Source organism: Molothrus ater, chromosome 8 (assembly GCF_012460135.2).
Source record: "Molothrus ater isolate BHLD 08-10-18 breed brown headed cowbird chromosome 8, BPBGC_Mater_1.1, whole genome shotgun sequence".
In the NCBI taxonomy this organism is placed as follows: domain Eukaryota; kingdom Metazoa; phylum Chordata; class Aves; order Passeriformes; family Icteridae; genus Molothrus; species Molothrus ater.
This window is the reverse complement of record NC_050485.2, coordinates 33,303,484-33,326,327: the sequence shown is the minus strand read 5'-3', so window position 1 is coordinate 33,326,327 and position 22,844 is coordinate 33,303,484. Positions and strand designations below refer to the sequence as shown.

The following is a 22,844-nucleotide window of genomic DNA, read 5'->3' as shown; positions in this document are numbered from 1 at the left end:
AAATACTGCAGAGTCAAAAAGATACATGAGTCAGTCAGGTCACTAAATTGCATAGGAGATCATCATTTTGTGGAAAAGAATATTTCTTATCTACTGTGAGTGGATTAAGGATTGGGAAAGTGAACTGCAAACTCCCCACAAGGCAGGATCTGATTTTAGTGAGTGACTCTGAGATAGGGAAGTGTCAAACACAGAAACACAGAATTATTTAGGTTGGAAAAACCCTTCAAGATCATCGAGTCCAACCATCACCCCAGCACTGCCCATCACTAACCCATGTCCCCAAGTGCCACATCCACAAATTCTTTACAAATTCTTTAAATCCCTGCAGTGCCATCTCACCCTTTGCCATGAATTGGCTCAAAGGAGAAAAACACTTCTAATCCTCACTCTGTCCTCAACCTGGACATGGCAAAGAGTCAGCAGAGAAAGAATTGTGTTAAATCTGCTTTTAAAAAGACAACAAGAAAGGTGAAGGAATCGTTACAATGGCCTGGAAGGACAGGACAAGAGGAATGGCTTTTCACTGCCAGAGGACAGGGAGAGATGGGATTTTGGGAAGGAATTGTTCCCTAGGAGGGTGGGGAGAAGCTGTGGCTGCCCCTGGATCCCTGGCAGTGCCCAAGGCCAGGCTGGACAGGCCTTGGAGCAGCCTGGGACAGTGGAAGGTGTCCCTGCCCATGGCAGGGGGTGGCACTGGATGTTCTTTAAGATACATTTCAACTGGAAGTGTTCCAGGATCCTAGGATTTGAAATTGTTTAAACCTCATCAAAATCATTGTTATGGGTTCAGTGGTGGCTCTGATGAAAACCAAGGCCTAGCAAGTTTTGGGATCAGGGTTTTGACCCCTCTCCAGTGGAGTGGTTGCCTCAGAAGCATCTCCCACCCCCAACATTTCCAGTGCCCCATTCTGGCTCAAAGCCACAGCAGGAACCAGCACCCAAAAGGTCCAACTTGTACAACGCTTTGCCATTGCAGTTTTTGATGAGAAGAGCATTGCTCAGCCCCTAAAACTCCAGGATCCTGCCATGCCAATAAAAATCACACGGATTAGAGGGCTGAGGAAAAAAAAAATTCCACGTTATAGGATTGTTTTTCTGTTTTTCTCAGGAACACCAATGCTGTTGGGAAGCAGGAAGAGGAGCGGCACAACAACCCCTGGCTCCCTTCCAGTTGCAGCCTCCAGAGAAACCATTGCTGCTGCTCCTGATGGCTCATCCAACAGGGCAGATCCCTCCAAAGACACCCCAAACCCAAAGAGATCCAAGCACAGGCTGTCCTGAAACCAAAAATGTCTGTCTCCAGCAGCACATGCAACATAAAGGCATCATCAGGAATCCTCTGGGAAGAAAATGTTCACAGGCAAAAGCAGCTCCTAAAAAGTAAGGTACAAATCCTACTGTGGTTGTCAGGAATATGGTTTCAATAATAAGATGAGATCAGTCTCAGAGAAAAAAAGTGAAATAATGGAAAGTCAGGCCATTTTTGTCCAGCTTTAAGTGCTGAGCGTGAGTCATCTGGTGAGAGATCAATCAGCTGATCTGACTGTATACATTGCTATGGTTCATAGAAAACAAGATTAAAATTACCAAGATAGGCTTAGACTCCCAAGAAAATCTTGAAAATGCATTAAAATAGCAAAGTCAAGCAGCCCCAGCCTAACCAAGTAATACCAGTAGTGAGGTTATTTTTACAACCTTGTTCTGATACCTTTCTTTCACTCCTTCAACCTTCTTTTTTTTTTGACACAACAACCTGAACTATGAGTATTAATAAGATTTCAGAGTGTAAAACATAATTTCTTTGGGTTCAGCTGTGTGTCGGATGTCTTACTTCCAACAATAATTCTCACAGCTAAAATGCAGATGACACCAGCAGCTGTATTCATGCACCAGGTATTTTTGCAAAAGACAACTGAGATTAATTTGGGTTTAGTATCCATATGTTTGTGAGAAACTTATTCCTGAAAAATGTTGTAATGGTGATAGAACCTTTTTTTCTTACAGCTGTGTTTTCTGAAGAGAATTTTTTGCAGGCAGGTAGGCAAAATTTGTCATCACTGGGCACAAAGCTACTGAATGTCACACATTTGGAAGCCCAAATGCTGTTTTCAGTGCCTGAAGTTAAATCATGGCATTCCCCTAACTGAAAGCAACTTTGTTTTACAAAAGTGAAGCATCCACTGAGATCTGGCAAAGCCCAACTTAATCCACACCTCTAAACCTGGCTTAGGGAGGAATTTAATTTCATGTTCACAGGTTTCAAGGTTTATTCCAAAATGTTGGTGAGAACAGTGTTAGGGAGGAAATACAGTTCAGGCTTTTATAAGGCAAATGTACCCAACACAGATCTTTTTAATATGTTTTTTTAAGTACAATATAATATGTACAATATGTCATAAAGAGGAAAATATTTTAAGTTTATTGTAACCAAAAATTGAAATGAAACAGTAACGGGCTTTATTCCCAGATATTTAGTTCTAGAAATCAAATTATTTGGCAAGGAAGGAGCACTCCATCCAGTGTGACTTTTCAAACAGTTCATATGGAGCCCTTCCGAAGTTCCTTTGTTATTTTGGATTCGTTCTGTCCTCTGAATGAGAATCTGATTTTTGAGCACACAACCTCTTTTGGTCCTAATTTGTGCAGGGAGTATCAGTCAGTGAGCATTAAAACTTAATTATAAGCATAGAAAATAATCTCTTTTTCTCAATGTGAATTGACAGCTTTCATAATAATGCCCTATAATGCACAATAACCTTTTATTGATTTTTTTTTTAATGGAGCTTTTCCACTGGCTAATGGATCTGTAGGAATGACAGAAAGCAAACTGGATTAAAAACAAAGGAAAAAAACCAAAACCAGTGGTGCTGATGAAAGGCTCAGTGTGGTGAAAGGGAAATGATTTGTGGTTAAAGCCCATAACAATCTGGTATTTTCTGCAATAAATTGGAATGAACTCTAACTGCAGGTCACAGCAAGATATCCCTGGCTTTCCATGGTGCAGATTTTGGGAAGCACCAGCAAAGAGAGCTGAGTGTCCCAGAGTTTTAATTGTGATTTCCTTCCCTGTGAGGTCTGGATAATGTGAGAGACACTCTGGGTGTCACAGGGCAGCCACCATTAGAGCTGACCTCTTCTGCCTAATGAGGCCTATTAATAACAGCCTGGCTTTCTTATTTCAGGAATTGCCCTCTCTGTCTAATGAGGTGGAGAACCCAATAAAAAATTAGCCACGCGCTCCTAACGAACTTTTAAATCTCTCCAAGGCAATTATGAATTCCCTGCTCCGAGGGACAGAGCAGAGGAGCCCGAGGCACAGGACAAGCAAGGCTGGAGGGTGCCCCTGTCCAGGGTGCCCCTGTCCAGGGTGCCCCTGTCCAGGGTGACACTACCCAGGGCTCACTCTCCAGGTGTGGCTTGGGAGAAAAACCTGCTCACCTGGCCAGAACCCCACTCCGAGCAGGAGAAAACTCCAGCAGCTCCATGGACACTGCGGGTAAAGCATCATTTTTTCCCCTTTTTCTCTTTTGTCCTGCTTATTTTTCTTTTTTTTTTCCCTTTTTCCCTTTTCTCCCCTTTCCCGCCATGGATGGTGTTTGCTTCCTGGGAACTTGTTAAGGGCAGAAGTTCACATTCCTTGATTTTTCCCTTTCCAGTGAAGTTTTGGCAGTTTGTATCCACTGCCAGAACTTGCTTGGTTGTCCAGGCTCCTTGTTTTGAGCTGCAGCTGCTGTTCCTGTGGGGGAACTTGTTAAGAGTTTGGGAATTTACAAATTCGCAGTTTCCCAAGTACCTGGCACTTCCAGCACCAGCTGTAGGTGTGGACATGGCCCAGGTGGTACCTGCCTGATGGACTTCCCTGCCATTTCCTCCTGCACATGTTGCAGACCCATCTCTGCTCCTTTCCTCTGTCCTAAGACATTCCTAAACGTTGAAGCAGCCTTTGACTGGGAAGTGTTTTCTTTCTGGATCAGCCATGGAGAGATCTGACAATCTAAATAAACAGGAAAGTTTGTGAACTGCCAGTGACGAGTTGCTTCGGTGATGGGGTGAGAAAAGGAAACAGGCAAAACATCAAGAACTTGAATTTGGATGTAGAAATATGTAATTTGAAACATAGAAATGAGTAAGCTTGACAGGACAAGGGGGAATGGCTTCCCAGTGCCCGAGGGCAGGGACGGAGGGGATATTGGGAAGGAATTCCTGGCTTGGAGGGTAGAAGCTGTGAAGAGCAGCTGTGGCTGCCCCTGGATCCCTGGCAGTGCCCAGGCCCAGGCTGGACAGGGCTTGGAGCAGCCTGGGACAGTGGAAGGTGTCCCATGGCTGGGGTGGGATGAGCTTTAAAGTCCCTCCCAACCAAACCCAGACTCATTTTCACCACTTTAGCAACCTCTAACCAAACTCAGCCCTACGCCCACGACACATTTTCCTCCCTTTGAATCACGAGGGCATAACACAGCTTCTCTGTCTCCTGCAGGAAGCCCTGGAGCTCCACAACCCCCAGTTCATCTCCCGCTCCCAGCAGAGGCTGAAGAGGCTGGAGCTCATGGTGCAGCTGAGGAGGGCCCAGCACAGGGAGGCTCCCCCAGGCACACCCCGAGCTCGGGCTCGCAAGTTCTCCACCTCCACCTCCAGCAAGAAGAGGCAATTCACCATCCCTGACCCTCTCAGTGGTGAGTTGGGAGCAGCAGCAGGTCCTTGGCTGCCTTTGGAAGTCCTAGATGGAATTTCCAAATTGAATTTGGGGAGGAACGGGAGAGCTGCTGTTCCTGGTTCACTCTCCAGTGTGGTATTTTCAGGGTCCCCCATGGCAGGAAGGAAATGATGAATCTGACTCCATGTTCTTAGAAGGCTAATTTATTATTTTATGTACTTATACTATATTAAAGAATGCTATACTAAAACTATACTAAAGAATAGGAAAGGGATACTTAGAGAAGGCTTAACAAGATACTAATTAAAAACTCATGACTTCTTCCAGAGTCCTGATACAGCTGGACTTTGATTAGTCATTGAATAAAAACAATTCACATGAACACAATCAAATAATCACCTGTTGGATAAACAATCTCCAAACCACATTCCAAAGCAGTAAAACACAGGAGAAGCAAGCAGACAATTATTGTTTTCATTTTTCTCTGAGCCTTCTCAGCTTCCCAGGAGAAGAAATCCTGGTGAAGGGATTTTCCAGAAAATATGTCAGTGACACTCCAGCATCTGTGCAGATGCTCCTGGCAGGAATTCCCAGCAGCTCAGAGAAGGGTTAGTGGGGATGAGGAGTTTCCTGTGCTCTGTGGCAGCTCCTTGGGGACTTTTTGTCCCTGTCACATGCAGCTGTGTTCTTCAGCACGGTGCAGCTGCTGCTGGTTGTGAGGTGATGGCAAAAATGACATTTCATCCTCTCCCAGCTCACAGAATGATCAGTCTGGGGACAGAGGTGACAGCAGGGAGGCAGGAGGGATTTGGGACAGGAGTCCCAGTTGCAGGTGTGGATTTGCCACTTCTGTCAGAAATCCCAGAGCTGGGGAAGAGCTCTGGTCTGCCCTGCCCTGCTAAATCAAGGCATGCAAACTCTGTGATTTCCTAATTTAACATGATTAGGTTGTGGCAAACAGCCTCAGCACCCAGTGAGGGAAACCCTTCTCTCCCTCACAGCCCGCACAGCACCTCTGTAAATGTTATCTAAGCTCAAGATGTTAAACAAATTGCTTCTCTTTTTCTTTTATTTTCTTTTTAATTGCCATCTGGATGTTAATTAACTCAGTTGACTAAAGAACAAAGATTTATTTGATTGATTGGCATTCATCTTTACATCTTGGTTTTAAATCTGTGGCTGCTTGAAGATACATTATTCTAGTGAAAAGTAAATTAATTGAAAGGATTAAACAAGCTAACAAAGACACCTGGAGGATGCAGGAAAGGGAATATTTGATGTCCTCAACCTGGGGAAACACAAACAGGTTTATGGCTCCCTGGAGAATGAGGGCGAGTGCAGGAGAGGTGGGTGCAGCCCCATTTCAGGGCTCTTGGAGTTTCCTGGAGAATTCCAGTTTCCAGTGGTCTGTCCTAATCAGAGCCCTACTGGCTTTTTATAGTGAGAGCTAAATACACATAAAGGAAACATGGCACAAAGCATGAATTCTATCTTAAAGGCTCAACAGAATTAATCCACCATTTCCACGATCCAAGTTAATTTACCTGGAATCAGATCTCTCAGGGCTGTGCAGTGGGAGGATTCTGTGAGCTCTGCCAGCAGACCATGAGTTTGTCATCTTTCTTAGCGGAAGTGGCAAAAATCTCCCACTTTTGTCTGAACATGGTTGAAAATCCCCCAAACCACTCTGAAAATAATTTATGAAACAAAATATGAAAGGCTAAACCTATTTCTCCTCAAATTATAATGAAATTTTAATCTTTATGCTTGTTTAATGAGTAATAAAATCATAATATTGAAATATATTCATTAATTATTGAAGTTAATGACTATTTCCATCTTTTAGTGGTTGGTCATTAATGGTAAATTTGTCTAGAGAGAATCTGGTTTCTGTAACTCATCTGCCTTCGTGTAGTGTGGTTTTCTGTTTGTGAGACCTTAATATTTTTATAATGACAGAATGTCACATGTGTGTAATTGAAGCAGAACTGGAGTTATGCTGGAAATCCAAATCTCTGGGTGAAGCACAGCCCTGTAGGCTGCACTACAGAGGGCTCTTGTTGGAGCCCTGGCTGCTGAGAATTCCAGACTTTCTGTGCTGGCAGGCACTGACCCCCAGGAGAGCTCTGCATTGACCTGAGGCCGTGGAGAAGCTTCCAAAAGGGAATGATGGAACTGGGATTGTGGGTGTGGAGTTTGGAGAGAAGTGTGTGATATCACAGGTGTGTGATCTCAAACTACACACTCAGAATCTCGTTCCATCATTCCATTTTGGAAGCCTTCTCCACGGCCTCAGGTCAAATGCAGTGTTCTCCTGGGGGTCAGTACAGAAAGTCTGAAATTCTCAGTACCCAGGCTGGGGAGGGGTGGGTGCCTGCTTTTATTCAGGTGGAAATGGGGCTTTAACTGCAGCCCAAGGTGTTTTGAGCAGTTTGCTGCACTCACCTCTCTCTGAAATAAGTTTGGTGCATGTGCTTCTCTCTGCTCTTGCAACTTGGATTCCAATAAAATAATTTACACCCAAAGCAAAGAGCTGCAGAGATTTTTATCTCTCCCAGAGAAATTATTCTATCAGCCTAAAACATCTTTATTGATAACATGAAATTATTGACTAGCAGGGTTTCCCTGTGTTTTGACAGTGTTGTTGCAACTTCAGTTTCTTATAGGAGAAAGAAATAATTGGCATTCAGCATAATTTCCATATAAATACCAACATCTGTGCAGTTCCCATTTACCTTCCCATCCTGCAAACCCCAAGTTGTTTACCAGTTTTTAATTGTCCTTCACGAGCGGGGGTTTTACAAAACGCTGAAAGTAATCTGAGGAAAATGAAAATGTTTATCCTGCACGAGATTTTATCATCACCAGAGCTCTTTGAAGGCACAGAACCTGCTCAGAACTCCCAGGCAGCCTTTGTGCTGGGTAATGGGCACTGCTAAATTTTGAGAGTGCTAATTAGTCCAAGATAGACAACTCTGCTGTTGACTGTGTCGAACAAATTAGGGATCCCACTGTGACGAGCTGAATAGAAACAATGTTCAAATAACTGCGTTTAAATCTCCAAAACTGTAATGTAATTACTGCAGTGACAGGACTACCAGCTGTTTATGGGCCTTTAAATCTGCAGAATGAACAGCCCTGTGATCTTGGTGTGCACAGGGACCTGGGGAGGTTTCACACAATTTCTCAGGCACCTTTGGGGTTTTTTCCCAACTTTCCTTTTCCTGTCCTTTAAGGGGTTGGTTGTTCTTTGGGATTGGCCATAGGAGTTGAAGGTTACCCTTCAACCCCGCTGTGGAGCCTGCTGAGCTCCTCTGGGTTTGCACCCAAACCCTCAATATTTAATAATATCTTAGAAACAATTCATATCCCCTCAGTCCTACTTCTAAACCTTCCCCAAAAGTTTTTTTGGATTGCTGTTTGTTTGGGTTTTCCGGGGGTGGGTTTCTCCAGCAGTCCTGTGCCAGGGAGGTTTTTATTTGGAGTGAGGGAGGGGAAGGTGGCAATCAGAGAATTTGCAATAATCCTGCAGCCACTCAGGTGTACTCCTGTGCCTTCACATTGGTGCTTAGCTGGGACTTTGTTTGAGTCATTTGTCACAGACACATTTTATGAAAAATCCTTTTGTTAGGATTTTTTCTCCTGAGAAGCTGAGAGGCCTCAGGAACAAAATGTAAACATTGATTATCTGCTGCTGTGGGATGCAACAGGTGCATCTTTGATTAGTCCTTGTTAGTTTTTTTCTAATTAATGGCCAATCACAGCCCAGCTGTCTCAGACTCTCTGCTCAGTCACAAGATTTTATTATCATTCCATTAATTTCCTTCCTAGCCTTCTGATGAAATCATTTCTTCTATTCTTTTACTATAGTTTTAATATATAATTTTCTTTTAATATAATATATATCATAAAATAATAAATCAGCCTTCTGAAACACAGAGTCAAAATCCTCGTCTCTTCTCTTGTCCTGAGACTCCTGAAAACACCACCACAGTAATTTATTTTAGGTCATTTCCCAGTTCTCTTTTCCCCATTCAAACTTCTAAGAGTGCCACCCATTCTTTTGGCTTTTTTGGCTTGCAGCTCTGAATAAAGTCCAAGCTGCAGTCAGGTAATGGAATTAGGAAGAGGAATGATCTCTTTTGAAAATATCATTCAACTAATATTAACTCTGCCACACCTTATTCAAAAGCTGCTATTTTTGGGAACAAAAATGCTTTTTAGGATTATATGCGCTAATGATATTGGAAAGATTTAGGAAAGCCAGGTGAGATGTTAATATTTTTGTTTTTTCTGGATAAAATCCATGAATATTTAAGTATCATTTGGATAAAGAGGACTGAAATCTCCAGCAACATCCCCAAAATTATTCTAATATGAAAATGTTTACATATACCTCTCAACTTTACAGCTTTTTAGAGATATTAGTACTGTTTTCCAGAAAAACTAAAATATTGAGGAGGGTCAGAAGTCTCATTAGTAGCAGGAGAGACCTGAACAGCTGGAAAATCTGGGAACCACCTTGTCACAGACATATTGTCTAAAAAAATCCTTTCACTAGGATCTTCTCTCCTGAGAAGCTGGGAAGCTTCAGCTTCTCCATGTTTTGCTACTTGAGAATGTGATTTGGAGAACTGTTTACCCAGTGTGTGAATTGTTTTTAATTAATGACCAATCACAGGTCCAGCTGTGTCGAGGCTATGAGCAATCACAAGATTTTATTATTCATTCCTTTCCTTTCTAGACTTCTGATGTCTCCTTTTTCTTTCTTTAGTACAGTTTTAATATATCAATATATAATATAATATAATATAATATAATATAATATAATATAATATAATATAATATAATATAATATAAATAAAAATAATAATATAATATAATACTATATTATACTATGTTAATAATATTAACAATATTATATAATAGTATTATTTATATATAATATATAATTATATATTATATTATATTATATTATATTATATTATATTATATTATATTATATTATATTATGTAATATAGTATAATATAGTATAATATAGTATAATATAGTATAATATAATATAATATAATATATGTTATTATATAAAATAATAATATAATATTATACTATATATAATATTATATAATATTATACTATAATATATAATAGAATATTATATTATATTATAGTATTATTTATATATAATATATAATTATATATTATATTATATTATATTATATTATATTATGTAATATAGTATAATGTACTATAATGTACTATAATGTACTATAATATAATATAATATAATATAATATAATATATGTTATTATATAAAATAATAATATAATATTATACTATATATAATATTATATAATATTATACTATACTATAATATATAATAGAATATTATATTATATTATAGTATTATTTATATATAATATATAATATAAAATTTTATATATTATATTATATTATATTATATTATATTATATTATATTATATTATATTATATTATATTATATTATATTATATTATATTATATTATATTAATAAATCAGCCAAACTTCTGAAACATGGAGTCAGGATTCTCATCTCTTCCCTTGTTGAGCTTGCCTGCAAATTCCACGCCACCTTCCTATGGGTGCCCTTGGGGCAAGGAGCATTTCTGAGCTTTAGGATTTCTGTGGGCTGAGCAGGAGCCCAGGCAGCCTCACCCTGAACCCTTAAACTCAGGGATTATTGCATTTTGTGTAAATAACACCAGAACCTCCTGTGCTGGCTGCAGCTGGAGCAGCTCAGTGCAGGAAGGCACTTCCAGGGGATGTGCAAAGTTTGGGCAGCACCCCTGGGTGTTTGCTTTACACACCCTGGATGAATTCCCAGGAAAATGTGATCCAGAGCTCAACATCACATCCACATCTACCTTAGATTCAAGGCTAATTTATTTTCTAGGGGACTGCTGATTTTAAAAACCCAGTGTTTAAAAAATGCTCTGTATCCTAGGATTTCTCTGGGCAAATGGGTTTTTGGTGCATTATTTTTTCAGTTCAGTAAAAGAGCAGTTTTTCAGTTAAATTAGAGATCCCCCAGCAGCAGTGCTTTGCTTTTCACACATCCTCAAAGTCACATTTTACCTCCTACCAAACTTTAAGAAATCACATTCATGTTAGAAGGAAATGTATTTATATTGTGTATACTTTGATAAATTTTGCCACTGTTTTTCTCTTTTAAGTGCTCCAGTGATTTAGTGGTAAATAGAAAGTCAGGGGCTGGTTCCAACACAATCATTTCATCTGTTCTCTGTCTAAATATTTACTGACTTCCCAAGCAGGAGAGTTACTCATCCTCTTGGAGGTGCAGTTTAGCATTAATTAAAATCTATTACAGAGACAACCCATTTACCTTCATTTACAGCTTGCTTTAGTGCAGATGTGAGACCAGTTGTAAATGCCAGAAAGTCAGGAGTTTCACAAGGTGTGAATAAAACAAGGAGGGGACTCAGCCCTCTCTGTCTGAACCTTTATTTAACTGTGGTGCATCCCTGGCAATGCTGAAGGTCTGCTCTGAAATCCCTGCTCCAAAAGCCATCCAAGGCTATGAAATCTGATAAGGGGCTTTGATAAGGAACAGATAAAACACAATGTAGAGGCCTGTCAGCTTGGGGAATGGTCTACATTTGATCTTTGCTTGGTAGGAAAGAGCTTTAGGTCTCCAGGATGAGCTCGAGGTTATTTCAGCTCTGAATGTTTGCTGCTTTTCCCCTTTTAAATGCTCATTCTTCTCAATGTCAAGGATTAACAACTATTTAAATCCACTCACGACTTTATTTTCTCATTTCTAGCAAATTTTTTTATTTATTTCTCCTTTAACTTTTGAATCCTAATCCTACAGTCCATCAAGGATTAGCCTCTATGATTGCATGTGATTTTTCTTCTGGTAAATAGCAAGCTGGGAAGTGCTGCAGCAATGTTTGGCCATGAGAATTAACCTCATGGCTCCATGGGGAAGTGGATTTATTTTCTTGGAGGATTTCCCCCAGAGTCTCTTTTGAGTCCATCCCTTCAAAGCCCTGCACAGCCACATATCTTGTTCCAGGGCAGGGATGGGTCTGATGCCCTTCTGTGCCAGCAGGACAGGATTGTTCTGGAGCAACAGCACCAGCACAGCTCCCAGCCTCCGTGGTGCTTCCCAGAAATTGAAAATAGAGGCCACTCTGACTTAAAGACTTACAGGAAAAATACATTTTATCAGTTTATCATGCTGCACATGGAATAGGAGGTGAGTCTGTAAATCCCTGGATGGGTTTTTCCTGTTCTGGTGGCTACACAAAGGTCTGGAATGTTCATGTGTCAGCATGCCCCATTCCTGGAGGATTCAAAGCCAGGCTGAAGGGGCTTGGAGCAACCTGGGAGAGTGGAAGGTGTCCCTGGGTCACAGACAAGCTGCTCCCTGCACTTTCAGAGTTATTTGGACAGCAGTAGCATCCAAGTGTTTATTCCTTTTAAGTGAATCAACATGCAAATGAGCGTTAGAACACTAATAAATAAAAGAGAAATGATGTTTTCCTAGCAAATCGAGCATGTGGCTGGTGTGTACTGAAGATTTAACAAGGATGATTAAGTGTAGACAACTGCTGAGGGGGGAAAGTCTGTCCTGAGGCAGAGGAGGCTTCAGAGCCTCTCTCCTTTCTGAGTTTGTGCTTTGGAAACTGCACCAGTTCAGAACTGAAACCACTGCAAAGCTCCCTTTGACTTTTGATTGGAAGGATGGAACATCTCTGCTATGGGGAATGGCTGAGAGACTTGGGGTTGTTCAGCCTGGAGAAGGCTCCAGGGAGAGCTCAGAGCCCCTGGCAGGGCCTGCAGGGGCTCCAGGAGAGCTGCAGAGGGACTGGGGACAAGGATGGAGGGACAGGACACAGGGAATGGCTTTAAGCTGACAAAAGGCAGGGATGGATGGGACATTGGGATGGAATTCCTGGCTGGGATGGAATTGCCAGAGCAGCTGGGGCTGTCCCTGGATCCCTGGCAGTGCCCAAGACCAGCCTGGACAGGGCTTGGAGCAGCCTGGGACAGTGGGAGGTGTCTCTGCCATGGCAGGGATGGGAACAGGATGAGCTTTATGGTCCCTCCCAACCAAACAATTTTGTGATTCCATGAATTTTATACAGAGATACAGCAGTAATCTCATTTATTTCTTGGCTTCCCACCTTGTACAAATATCCCCCCTTCCCATTCAGGACTCATTTTTGCAAGGAAGGTGTTAAAAATCACCTTTTCCTGAGAACCACTAACTGCTCAGATCAGAAATTATTTTCCTCTATCCAGGGAAATGCTGATTGGAATTATCACAGATCTCTTTATACTTGATCAGGAAAGAGTAATATGATTTTCCTCCTTCTAAAGCTCAGATAATTGTCCACAGCCCTGGAAAACTGGTGTAAATTGAATCAGAAATGGCTGTACCAGGGCAGGCTCCTGACACACTGAGGAGCAGCCAGGAGCAGCCTGCAGGAAACTGTGAGGAACTTTTGGAGAGATTTGGGCATTTGGATCTGGCCTTAAGCCTTCAAAACTTTAACCAGAAATGGCAAATTGTGTCTCAGTAAAATATGACATTTGAGATTTCAGTAAAAGCAGACCCCTCCAGTATTAACTTTATTTTCTCTCTGCCAGATAACCTCTTCAAACCAAAGGAGAGAGTCATTCCCGAGAAGGAGATGCACATGAGATCTAAAAGGTACAAATCCCTCTGCTTTCAGTTTGTCTATGGGGGTTTTTTTCTGCTCTATCAGTTTAGATTTGGGCAGCCCTGCCCTTTCAACACCATGGGGCACCCATGGCATGAAAACCAAACCCTCAGCAGGTCCCTCATGTTGAACACCCCAAAATGGAAGCATTGAGGTCACTTTGGGTTTTTTCCCCCCTGATTATGGCACAGAGGATGGGAATTGCAGCAAATTATGAGGATTGTGGTATCTGATCTTTAACTGCATTGTACTTCATGCAAGGGAAGCTGCAGAAGCCACTGTGGGGAATTAATCTTTGTTTTCAGATGTGTCCCATTCCTCTTCTCCAAAATCCAATCATCCAAAACAGGCTGCTTCAAGAACTGGGAACTGCAAAATATTATGAAGAGAACCCAGAACTAAACAGGCTTTGTGCTCATGCTGATGCCTCAGGTTTCAGCTTTTCCCTTTTTCCCATTCTGTGCTGCTTTAGTGGGTGGGTCTGGGCTCACACCAGGGGATGCTGAGCTCTGTGCACAGAGCAGGGAGACAAAACAATTCCTGCTCCAGCTGGGCACCAAGGACAAATGATCCAAATCTCAGCCCCAGAGCACAAACCCCGTGGGCTGGAGAGAGAAAAACAAGCAGGGTGGGACTGCAGGGGCTAAAGCTGGAATGGGACAATGAACTGCAAGGTGCAAATGGAGCAGAACTGATCCCAGGGACAGAGCCCGTGCCCGGCCGTGCATTTTGGGGCCATTTTGGTTCATCTTGGGTGCAGCCCTGGCTGGGCTCTTGTGCTGCCCAAGGTGGATCCATGGAGGAGATGCTTTGAATAAATCCCTGCTTTATTCTGGCGCTCTGTCCAGCCTCTGCTCCAGGGCATCAATGCAAACCAGGACAAGGCATCAATGCAAAACCAGGACTGTGCAGCCTTCTCTTCCAAATCCTTGGAGTTTATCACTGATTTTAATGGGAAAAGATCAGAAATCACCTTTTTAATGGCAACTCCTGTTACTTTTAGAATGGAAAGATTGTGTTGTCCTTGGTGGAACATGTTCCTAATGACAGTGAAAAAATCTAAACAGTTTGCAGGCTTATTATGATGGTTTTCTTATATTTTAGAAAAATTACTTGAAAATGATTGCTTGATAATAATTGTGTGACATAAATACAAAAATAAAACCCAACAAAGTGTACAGCCCAGATTCTGATTTGAATTTTGTTGCTAGAAATTGGAACCAATTTCACTGAGCTCCTTAGAATCTACTGTATTGAAATCACCTGATCCCATCACTTTCTTAATTTTTTTTACTCCAGAATTAGAATTTTCAGCAAGATTTGAAACCAGCCAGATTTCGTATCAAACCATGACTGTTAATAATTTATCACTCCCATGCCATAAATCAAATTTAAATACTCAGAGATGCCCATTAAAAGCATTGCATGGAAGGCAGCTATTCCCTACAGGAAAAATTAATTATTTGTGAGCCCCAGGGATGACATGAACTCTGCTTTCTGAATTCCTGACAGGATTTATGACAATTTACCTGAGGTGAAAAAGAAACAAGAAGAGAAGCAGAAGCGGATCATCATCCAGAGTAACAGGCTGCGTGTGGAGATGTTTAAAAAGGTGAGGATTTCCTGTTATTTCTGGAGCAAATGCAGCCAGTAAATTTGAAGTCTGGGATGCCAACTCCACCCCACCTCCTGTATCACTAAACATTTCTATCACCTCATGGATTTTAACAGCATTTTAAAGCATTTTTGCATTTTGTTTTTCTAGCAATTACTGGACCAGCTGCTCCACAGAAACACAGAGTGACAAAGGAGTCTCTTGCTCATCATCCTAATTGGATCTTGAATGCCTTTGACTTCTAGATAAGCCATAAAATTAACTGTTATCTCAATTACCTGGAGGTATTTTTCTTATCATTGGCTCTTTGTATAAAGAAAGATCATTTATGTTTCAATTGAAATTTTAAGGCAACTTTCATGTAATCAAAAACAGCCTAAAAGGGAGCACAGCTGTTCCAGAGCATCACCTTTTGGTCAGTTTACCCAGAGGAAATAATTTTAAGAATTTTTAATGCAAATACTGAATTACAGGGGTATTATTTATCTTAATCTTTTTTTAAAAAGCACACTTCTCTGTAGCAATAGCCCAGTGTTTATAATACATGGAAAACTTATTTCTCTGAAGTATTTTATTAATTGATTTCCTGTGAGTTAAATCCTTGAAGAAAACTGTTATTTGTTATGTTTAGGAACCAGTTGAAATAGCATTACCACATCATCAGAGCAACAGCAGTTTCACATTAATACTTAACATTCCAAAAGGGACCAATATTTCAGCTTTCTGAAGAGCTCCATTCCTGTTCATAGAGTGAAACTACCTAGCAAGCTCTCCCATTAAAAAAACAATATTTAAATATTTGTTTATAACACTTTTCCACGTTTTTCATTGTGACATACGTTTCACTCCACTTCTGTGAGCACAAAGTGTTTCTAGAAATGGCAGATGAAGGAGTGGTGCCAAGAAGGATGTTTGCATCAAAAACTTGCAGAACTCAAACCAGCTGTCATGTTTCCTCCAAAAAAATATTTAAATCTTTATTTGTACATGTTGGAAGTAAAAACAAGCAGCTCACAAACCAATGGAGTTTATTTATGGAATAAAGCATGAGGATAATATTGATCCAAGCGCTGTGTTTCTATTTGGTGCTGTTAAATAAAACAAAATTATTGAAACTGCCTGAGAAGTCGTGCCTTTGTACCCATAAATCCCATGGGGGAAAAAACCACTGCCCCTAAAAATCACTGCAAGTGTTAAATTCTGCTGCACAAAGTTTGAGCAGGGGTTTGAATGCGGCTGGAATTTGGCCTTTGATGGTTCTGCTTTGTTTTCCTAATCCAGCCTGGGATGCAAGGTCAGGATTTTTTGGAAGAGGGATGTTTGTGAGCCACTGGGATAACCTCCAGCTGGGTGACCTGTGCTGGACACAGGGACCTGGGGTGTTTTGTGCTCTGTTTCTGTTGGATTATTTTGCCTTTTTGTGTTTCAGCTTCCCAGTTAATGTGGAATAATGATGGGAATTTTTGCTCACAGAGGAGACAGAGATCTGTTGAACAAATATATTCCAGATAGATTTCCTCAAAAACTCATCAACAGTTCAATCCACTGGGAGAAGATGCGGAAGGTAAGGTAGTGAGGAAGGACCTGCCAGCGTTTTTCCCTGAAAAACACCTTTATAACCAAGGAAGTCATTCTGTACTGGAAACCCAGGCCAAGGCTGGACCACAGATGACTCCAAGAAGAACTGAGAAAAGGGACACCAAGAAGGATTCTCTTTCAAGCTTTCATCCTGTCCTAGCTCACTATGGCCAGAGACATTTCCCATGGATCAGTGCCCAGATTCTCTTTTATTTCAGTAGAAATGGAACATTTCTCCCCCTTGAGTCCTCACTCTGATTTTTTGCCTTCAGGAAAATGCAGCTTTGGTTCATCAGGGTCTGCACCCTCAGGTGCATTATTTCCTGACCATCTGGGAAGTAGAAGAATGTTATTTACATTTCACCCTGCTTTAGTGTATGCCCTTAGGCCTGCCTGGAGTCTCACCCTAAAGCCACAGCAAGATATTCTGGCATGGAGAGAAAACATTTGGGGTTTGGTGTCCATGGAGGACACAGCAAAATAATCACTCCCTGGGCTGGCACTGACACCAGAAGGGAGCCCCAGAACCTTTCCCACTTTTCTGACAGAGAGGAAGAGACAGGATCTTCCTCATTGGGAATGAGAGTGTTTTCCATGGAAGTCAGGCATTTCTCCTGCAGGATACCCAGGAATTCAAGGGAGATTGATTCATCTACATAGTCACTTGATGAACTGTTGAAGACATATTTTATGAAAAATCCTTTTGCCAGGATTTTTTCTCCTGAGAAGCTGAGAAGCCTCAGATGAAAAGAAAAACAATAATTATCTGCTGCTGTGGAATGCCACAGGTGCATCTTTGATTGGTCCATGTTAATTGTTTCTAATTAATGGCCAATCATAGCCCAGCTGGCTTGGACCGTCTGAGTCATGAGCTTTTGTTCATTCTTTTCTATTCCTTTCAAGCCTTCTGATGAAATATTTTTTTCTATTCTTTTAATATAGTTTTAATATATCATTTTCTTTTAATATAATATATATCTTTTAATATAATATAAGATAATATATATCTTTTAATATATAAAATAATAAATCAGCCTTCTGAAACATGGGGTCAAGATTCTCATCTTTTCCCTCGTCCTGGGACCCCTGTGAAGACCCCCACAATGAACCAAAGCTGCATTTTCCTGAAGTCAAAAAATCAGAGAATGAGGACTCAAGGGGGAGAAACGTTCATCCACCAGCCATGGCATGTCCCTACTCCATGCATACATAGATTTACATTTATATGTAAATCAATGTAAATAAATACGTGTATTTGACATGCTTCCCACTCTCTGGATGGGAATATCAAGCAGAGGAGCTGATCCTCCCTGGGAACCATGGCAGCCAGGTGAGGAAATTCCTTGTGAGGAAATGCATGATGTGAGCATTTCCTGGGAAGAGCAGCACAGGCTTCAGGTGGGATTTCGCCCCTTGGCACCATCATGGATCACATGGAGCAGGGAATGACGCCTCCACTGACCTGGTTTCCTCTCCCTCCTTGAGGACAGGGTACAACATTCACCTGCTGCATCCTCCCCTCCTCTGGCTCACAGCAAGAAGCCAAGTGCATCAATCAAAAGGAAAAAATCCTCGGGGTTTGTAAAAGGTTTATTTCCAAATGTTTTTATTCTCTCTAAACATGATTTTTAAAACCTGCAGGGCAAATCTGTGGCAGTCCGAGGTGGAATTTCTTGTGTACAAATAAGCTAGTGAGGAAAATGCATGATGCAAATCACTGTCTGGGAATGTTTTACATGGTACAAAACCTGTGCTTCAGAAAACCAAAAATTATCTCTGTTGTAAACCTAATTTCTCTTTCTGGGCTTGAGGAAAAAAAGCTATCTGGTAATATATCCAGCAAACAATTCTGGCATTCATTTCAGCTCCACAATCCCATCATTGTGACAGAAAATGAACTGTGCAGGAAAATGTCATTTCAGGAAAACAGGAGCCACCCAGGAATAGCCCTGGACAAAGAGGCATCAGCTTTAGGAAGTTCAGGGTTAGGGAAAAAATGGTGGGATCTCCCTTTGGCCTTGCAGGCTCTTCAAAGAGCCCATTTTCCAGCAGATACCAGGAAAGTTGGAGGTCACCCACCCTTGTCAAGCTGGAATTTTCCTTCTTGTTGGAGAAATTTTACAGACTTGAGTTCAAGTTCTGTGGGTGTTGGTGCTGTGCCTTTGGGAGGGACACGTGAGGATTTCTAACAATGCTGGTTTGGGGGAGATTTGGGAGGGTTTGGGGGCATTATAGCACACAGCCTGTGTGGACTTGTCAGCACATGGCCTTGGCATTGTCCTTCCCAAGCACAAAGGGCTGGAATCCTGCAGGAGTGGAAATGGAGCACACATGGGGTGTTGGAGGTGTGCAGGACGTGGTGTTTGCTTGTTTGCCGCCATCATTAATCTCATCTGACAGAAAAACCTCCTTAAGGGCTGGAAGTCATTGTAATGTAAAGGACTGAGGGTTCCAATGTTCTGGGGATTTATTTAAACCCAAATATTTTCCTGTGTATGTGTATGCAAGCCATTAGTTACATCTTGGAGTTTACTCAGCTGCTCTGAGGGATGAGGAGAATGTCTGGGTAGGACTTTGGAGGGGTTTTATTGTTGGATATCTGGGACTGGTCCCGTTAGTGTAATGTTTTCTGGGACAGAAATCCTGATTTACAAGGAAAACAACACACAAAAGCAGGGATAAAGTTCCTGGCAGCCCTCTGCAGAGGAAACCATTGCCTGACACAGTGAGAGCTCCAGGGCTGCAAACCCAGCTTGCCTCATGTGCAGGGGTGTTTGCCCCTTTGGCTGCGGGCACAGAAGTGCCTGTGTGCTCTGAGGGGTGGCTGATTTCCCCCCCAGGAGCTCTGAGTGGCCACTTGTCCCTGCTGGAGCCCAGTAGGGTGCAGGGGTGTCCCCAGGGTCACATTTCTCCAGGCACTGTGACTGCAGCCTGTGTAGTTCGCTGCTGCTTTGGGATGTGGCCGGATCCTGTGGGATCCCCCTGTCCTGGCCAGAGGTCAGCACCAGGAAATGGGGCTTGGAGAAATCCCAGCCCCAGCTGGGACCATTCCCCATCTGCAGCCCCTTGAATAAAAGGGCATTCATTTCAACTGAAATGCAAATTTACCTGAGCATAAAACCAGATCAGAATGAAAGAAGCTACAGAAAATGCATCCAATTTGCTGTTGGTGGAGGAGAACAGTGCATGCATGGAAATATTTATTAAGATTTGGTTTAAATATGTGTTTGCTTATGCCAAAATCACAAAAATCCTGGCCCAAAATCCTCATCAGAGAGAGAGGAGCCTGTGCTGCTCATTGTGTGGTGCCCCTCTGCCCATGGAGAATGAGGCTGGGTCCTGGAAGGGAACTTGTCTCCCACCTGGAGGTGTTTTGGGAGGTTATGGTTTTATCTCTTGCAATTTCGGTTTAGCTGTGAGAAAACCGTTGGAATAATCTTGTCATGTGAATTAGGAAGGAATTGTTCCCTGGTACAGCTGGGGCTGCCCCTGGATCCCTGGCAGTGCCCAAGGCCAGCCTGGAGCACCAGGGACAGTGGAAGGTGTCTCTGCCCATGGCTGGGGTAGCACTGTCTGGGATTTAAGGTCCCTTCCAACCCAAACCATTCCATAGTTCTGCATTAAACCTCATTTTTATGTTGAGAATATAAAGCATCCTCCCTTTTTTTAGGTCAGGAATTTTACTTTTCTGAGTTCTCCTTGGCTCTGTACCAAAGCTGTGGGAGGTAGAATGACTTAATACTCATTTTAGATGACCCAAAGAATAAGATAATGAGGTGTATCATCTCCCTACCAGCTGCAGAGTGATGAAAAAGTAAAAAGAAAAAGAAAAAAGGAGAAGAAACTGCACCCATTTTCTCATGGTACACAGAGTTACACAAAATGGCATAAAATAGGAGCAGTGCAATGAACTGCTTGAGGATGGTATTACCTAGATAGGAATTTGTAAAAGAGCTCTTAATTGCAGAAATTTGGTGGATATTTAAAAAAATATTATCACAGGATGTATTTTTAGACTTCATGTTTAAAATACTTTTATTTTCTGCAGTATCTTACCATGACTAGATTCAGTTACTATATAATAGATTAGTTAATATATAATTATAAGGTACAAACACCTATCACAGAGAGGCTGCTCCATGGTTCTGGAGTTATTTCAAGTCTGCAACTGGCTTGAAAAATTGGTATAAAATAGCAAAAAACTTTTTGGAAACAACTTTATCTTCAACTTTTTGCTTGAGCCATCTGCTGTTTCACCATCTGATGGGCTCTTGCAGCTGTGCTTGAATGGAGAGACATCCATTCCTATTTCATGTTTCTGTGGTTTTCCAGAACTTTTTGTGCCCTAAAGTGAGCACTTTGTATCCATGATGTGGGGAAGATTAATAAAAATCCTGACCAAAGGGTGGTCAGGGGAATTGTGTCCAGTCTGAATGTGGGCTAATTTTCTGATTGCCTGATAATGGTGTCTGGAAGGAAGGTCCCTCAGCAGTCATTTAATTTATTGTGATATATAACTGTGGCCAGGGAGTCAAACAAAAACCATATTGAGGACAAGAGTCTGGTTTTGTAACTGGGTTGTCCTCTGAAATTGTGTCACTGCAGAGGGAGGCAGGGAAATGGGCTGGAGACAGATTTTGCCTTGATTTGGGGGAGAAATGATGAGAAAAGAGCAATGTTCTGGTTAAACCCCAGGGTGGGGTGGAAGGGACCTTAAAGCGCACCCAGTGCCACCCCAGCCATGGCAGGGACACCTCCCACTGTCCCAGGTGCTCCCAGCCCCAGTGTCCAGCCTGGCCTTGGGCACTGCCAGGGATCCAGGGGCAGCCACAGCTGCTCTGGCAATTCCATTGGGAACAATTCCCAGTTCCCAATCTCCCATCCATCCCTGCCCTCTGGCACTGGGAGCCATTCCCTGTGTCCTGTCCCTCCATCCTTGTCCCCAGTCCCTCTGCAGCTCTCCTGGAGCCCCTTCAGGCCCTGGCAGGGTTTTAAGTTTTCCCTGGATCCTTCTCCAGGTGAGCACCCCCAGCTCTCCCAGCCAGAGCAGAGGGGCTCCTCCAAGCCCCTGTTCCTGGAATTATTGGGGTTGGAAAGGCCCTCAAAGGCCATCCAGCCCCTGAGCCCAGCAGTGCCACTGAAGCCACCACCGAGCCACGTCCCCAAGTGCCGCTTCCTGCTCCCCACAGGCCCTGGTGACAGGGGCAGATTTTTTTCTGTAGATTTCCAATTTTTGGGGAGTAACCCAGAGCTTGGATGTCCCATCCACGCGAGTTCCCCGTGGGTAATGCTGTTCCAGTGAATTCCAGAGGAATTAATAACAAATCCCCACTGAGTGGTGCCAAACCTGGACTTGTGATGTTGCTGGGAGCTCATCTCTAATTTTGGGGTTTGTCATGAGGTGAAAAAATACAACTCTGAGGGCTCTAAATGGAATTATCTAATGGCCCAAGTAAAACTGTGTGAAAGATGGATAATTATGGGCTGCCTGCTCTACCTAACACCATCAGCTGCTGTTACAAAACCAACACTTGACTCCCATTTGTTTTACTTTTGAGAGGTTTTTGCTGTGTTTGGGGCTCAAAGTTGTGCAACAGAACCCAACAGAAAATGCCTGTAATAAAGAAACTCTGTTTCATTCTTCCCTTCATAAATAACAGGAGATTAAGACCTAATTGATTTCATTCTCCTGTGATAGATACCACAGTAATTTTTAATGATTTCTCTCAAGTTTCCCATTAGGAATATTTATTTTTCTTTAAAAAATGCCCCCAAATATGCTGTCTTCCTAATTTACTGCCCCAGCTTTTATGATGATGGATGTTGCATTGTTCTGTGGTTTGCAGAGGGCTAGACAGGAATATTAAAAATATACGACTTCATAATTTTTAGTCTGAGTTGAATGCTGTCCTCTTGTGAGACATGTAAAAATTTGTGGCTTTTTTTCTTTCTTTTGTTTTCAGAGAGACAGTGAAATTTGAGGCAACAGATCAAAGCACTTATTGTCTAGTCTGGAGTAAAAAAACCCAGACCCCCTCACATATTTAATGGGTTATTTGTTGGATTTAAAGGGATTTTAGCACAGGACACCTTCCTGACATCTTGTCAGGAATGTCCTGTTTGATATAAGGATCTTGCTGGAAAATCTTCACTTCTCAGTACTGAAATTTGTGGGAAAGCCTAAAATGATGTTTCTTCCCCCATGGAGGTTTAGGGCTGTGCAGACATCCCAAAGATTGTGTGTTTGCTAACTTGTTTGGGT

The 22,844-nt window shown here is 42.0% G+C and overlaps 1 protein-coding gene across 1 annotated transcript in view; it reads left to right on the top strand.

The window, feature by feature from the left end:
• C8H10orf90 (chromosome 8 C10orf90 homolog) overlaps positions 1 to 16,122 on the top strand; it is a 63,018-nt gene extending 46,896 nt beyond the window's left edge. Inside the window, 7 exon segments of the mRNA XM_036385195.1 lie at positions 1,112 to 1,246; positions 1,249 to 1,383; positions 3,270 to 3,499; positions 4,481 to 4,676; positions 13,316 to 13,379; positions 14,902 to 15,001; positions 15,155 to 16,122. Of these exon segments, the coding sequence (XP_036241088.1) occupies positions 1,112 to 1,246; positions 1,249 to 1,383; positions 3,270 to 3,499; positions 4,481 to 4,676; positions 13,316 to 13,379; positions 14,902 to 15,001; positions 15,155 to 15,193 (899 nt within the window). The 3' untranslated portion in view covers positions 15,194 to 16,122.
• Positions 16,123 to 22,844: the final 6,722 nt, after the last annotated feature.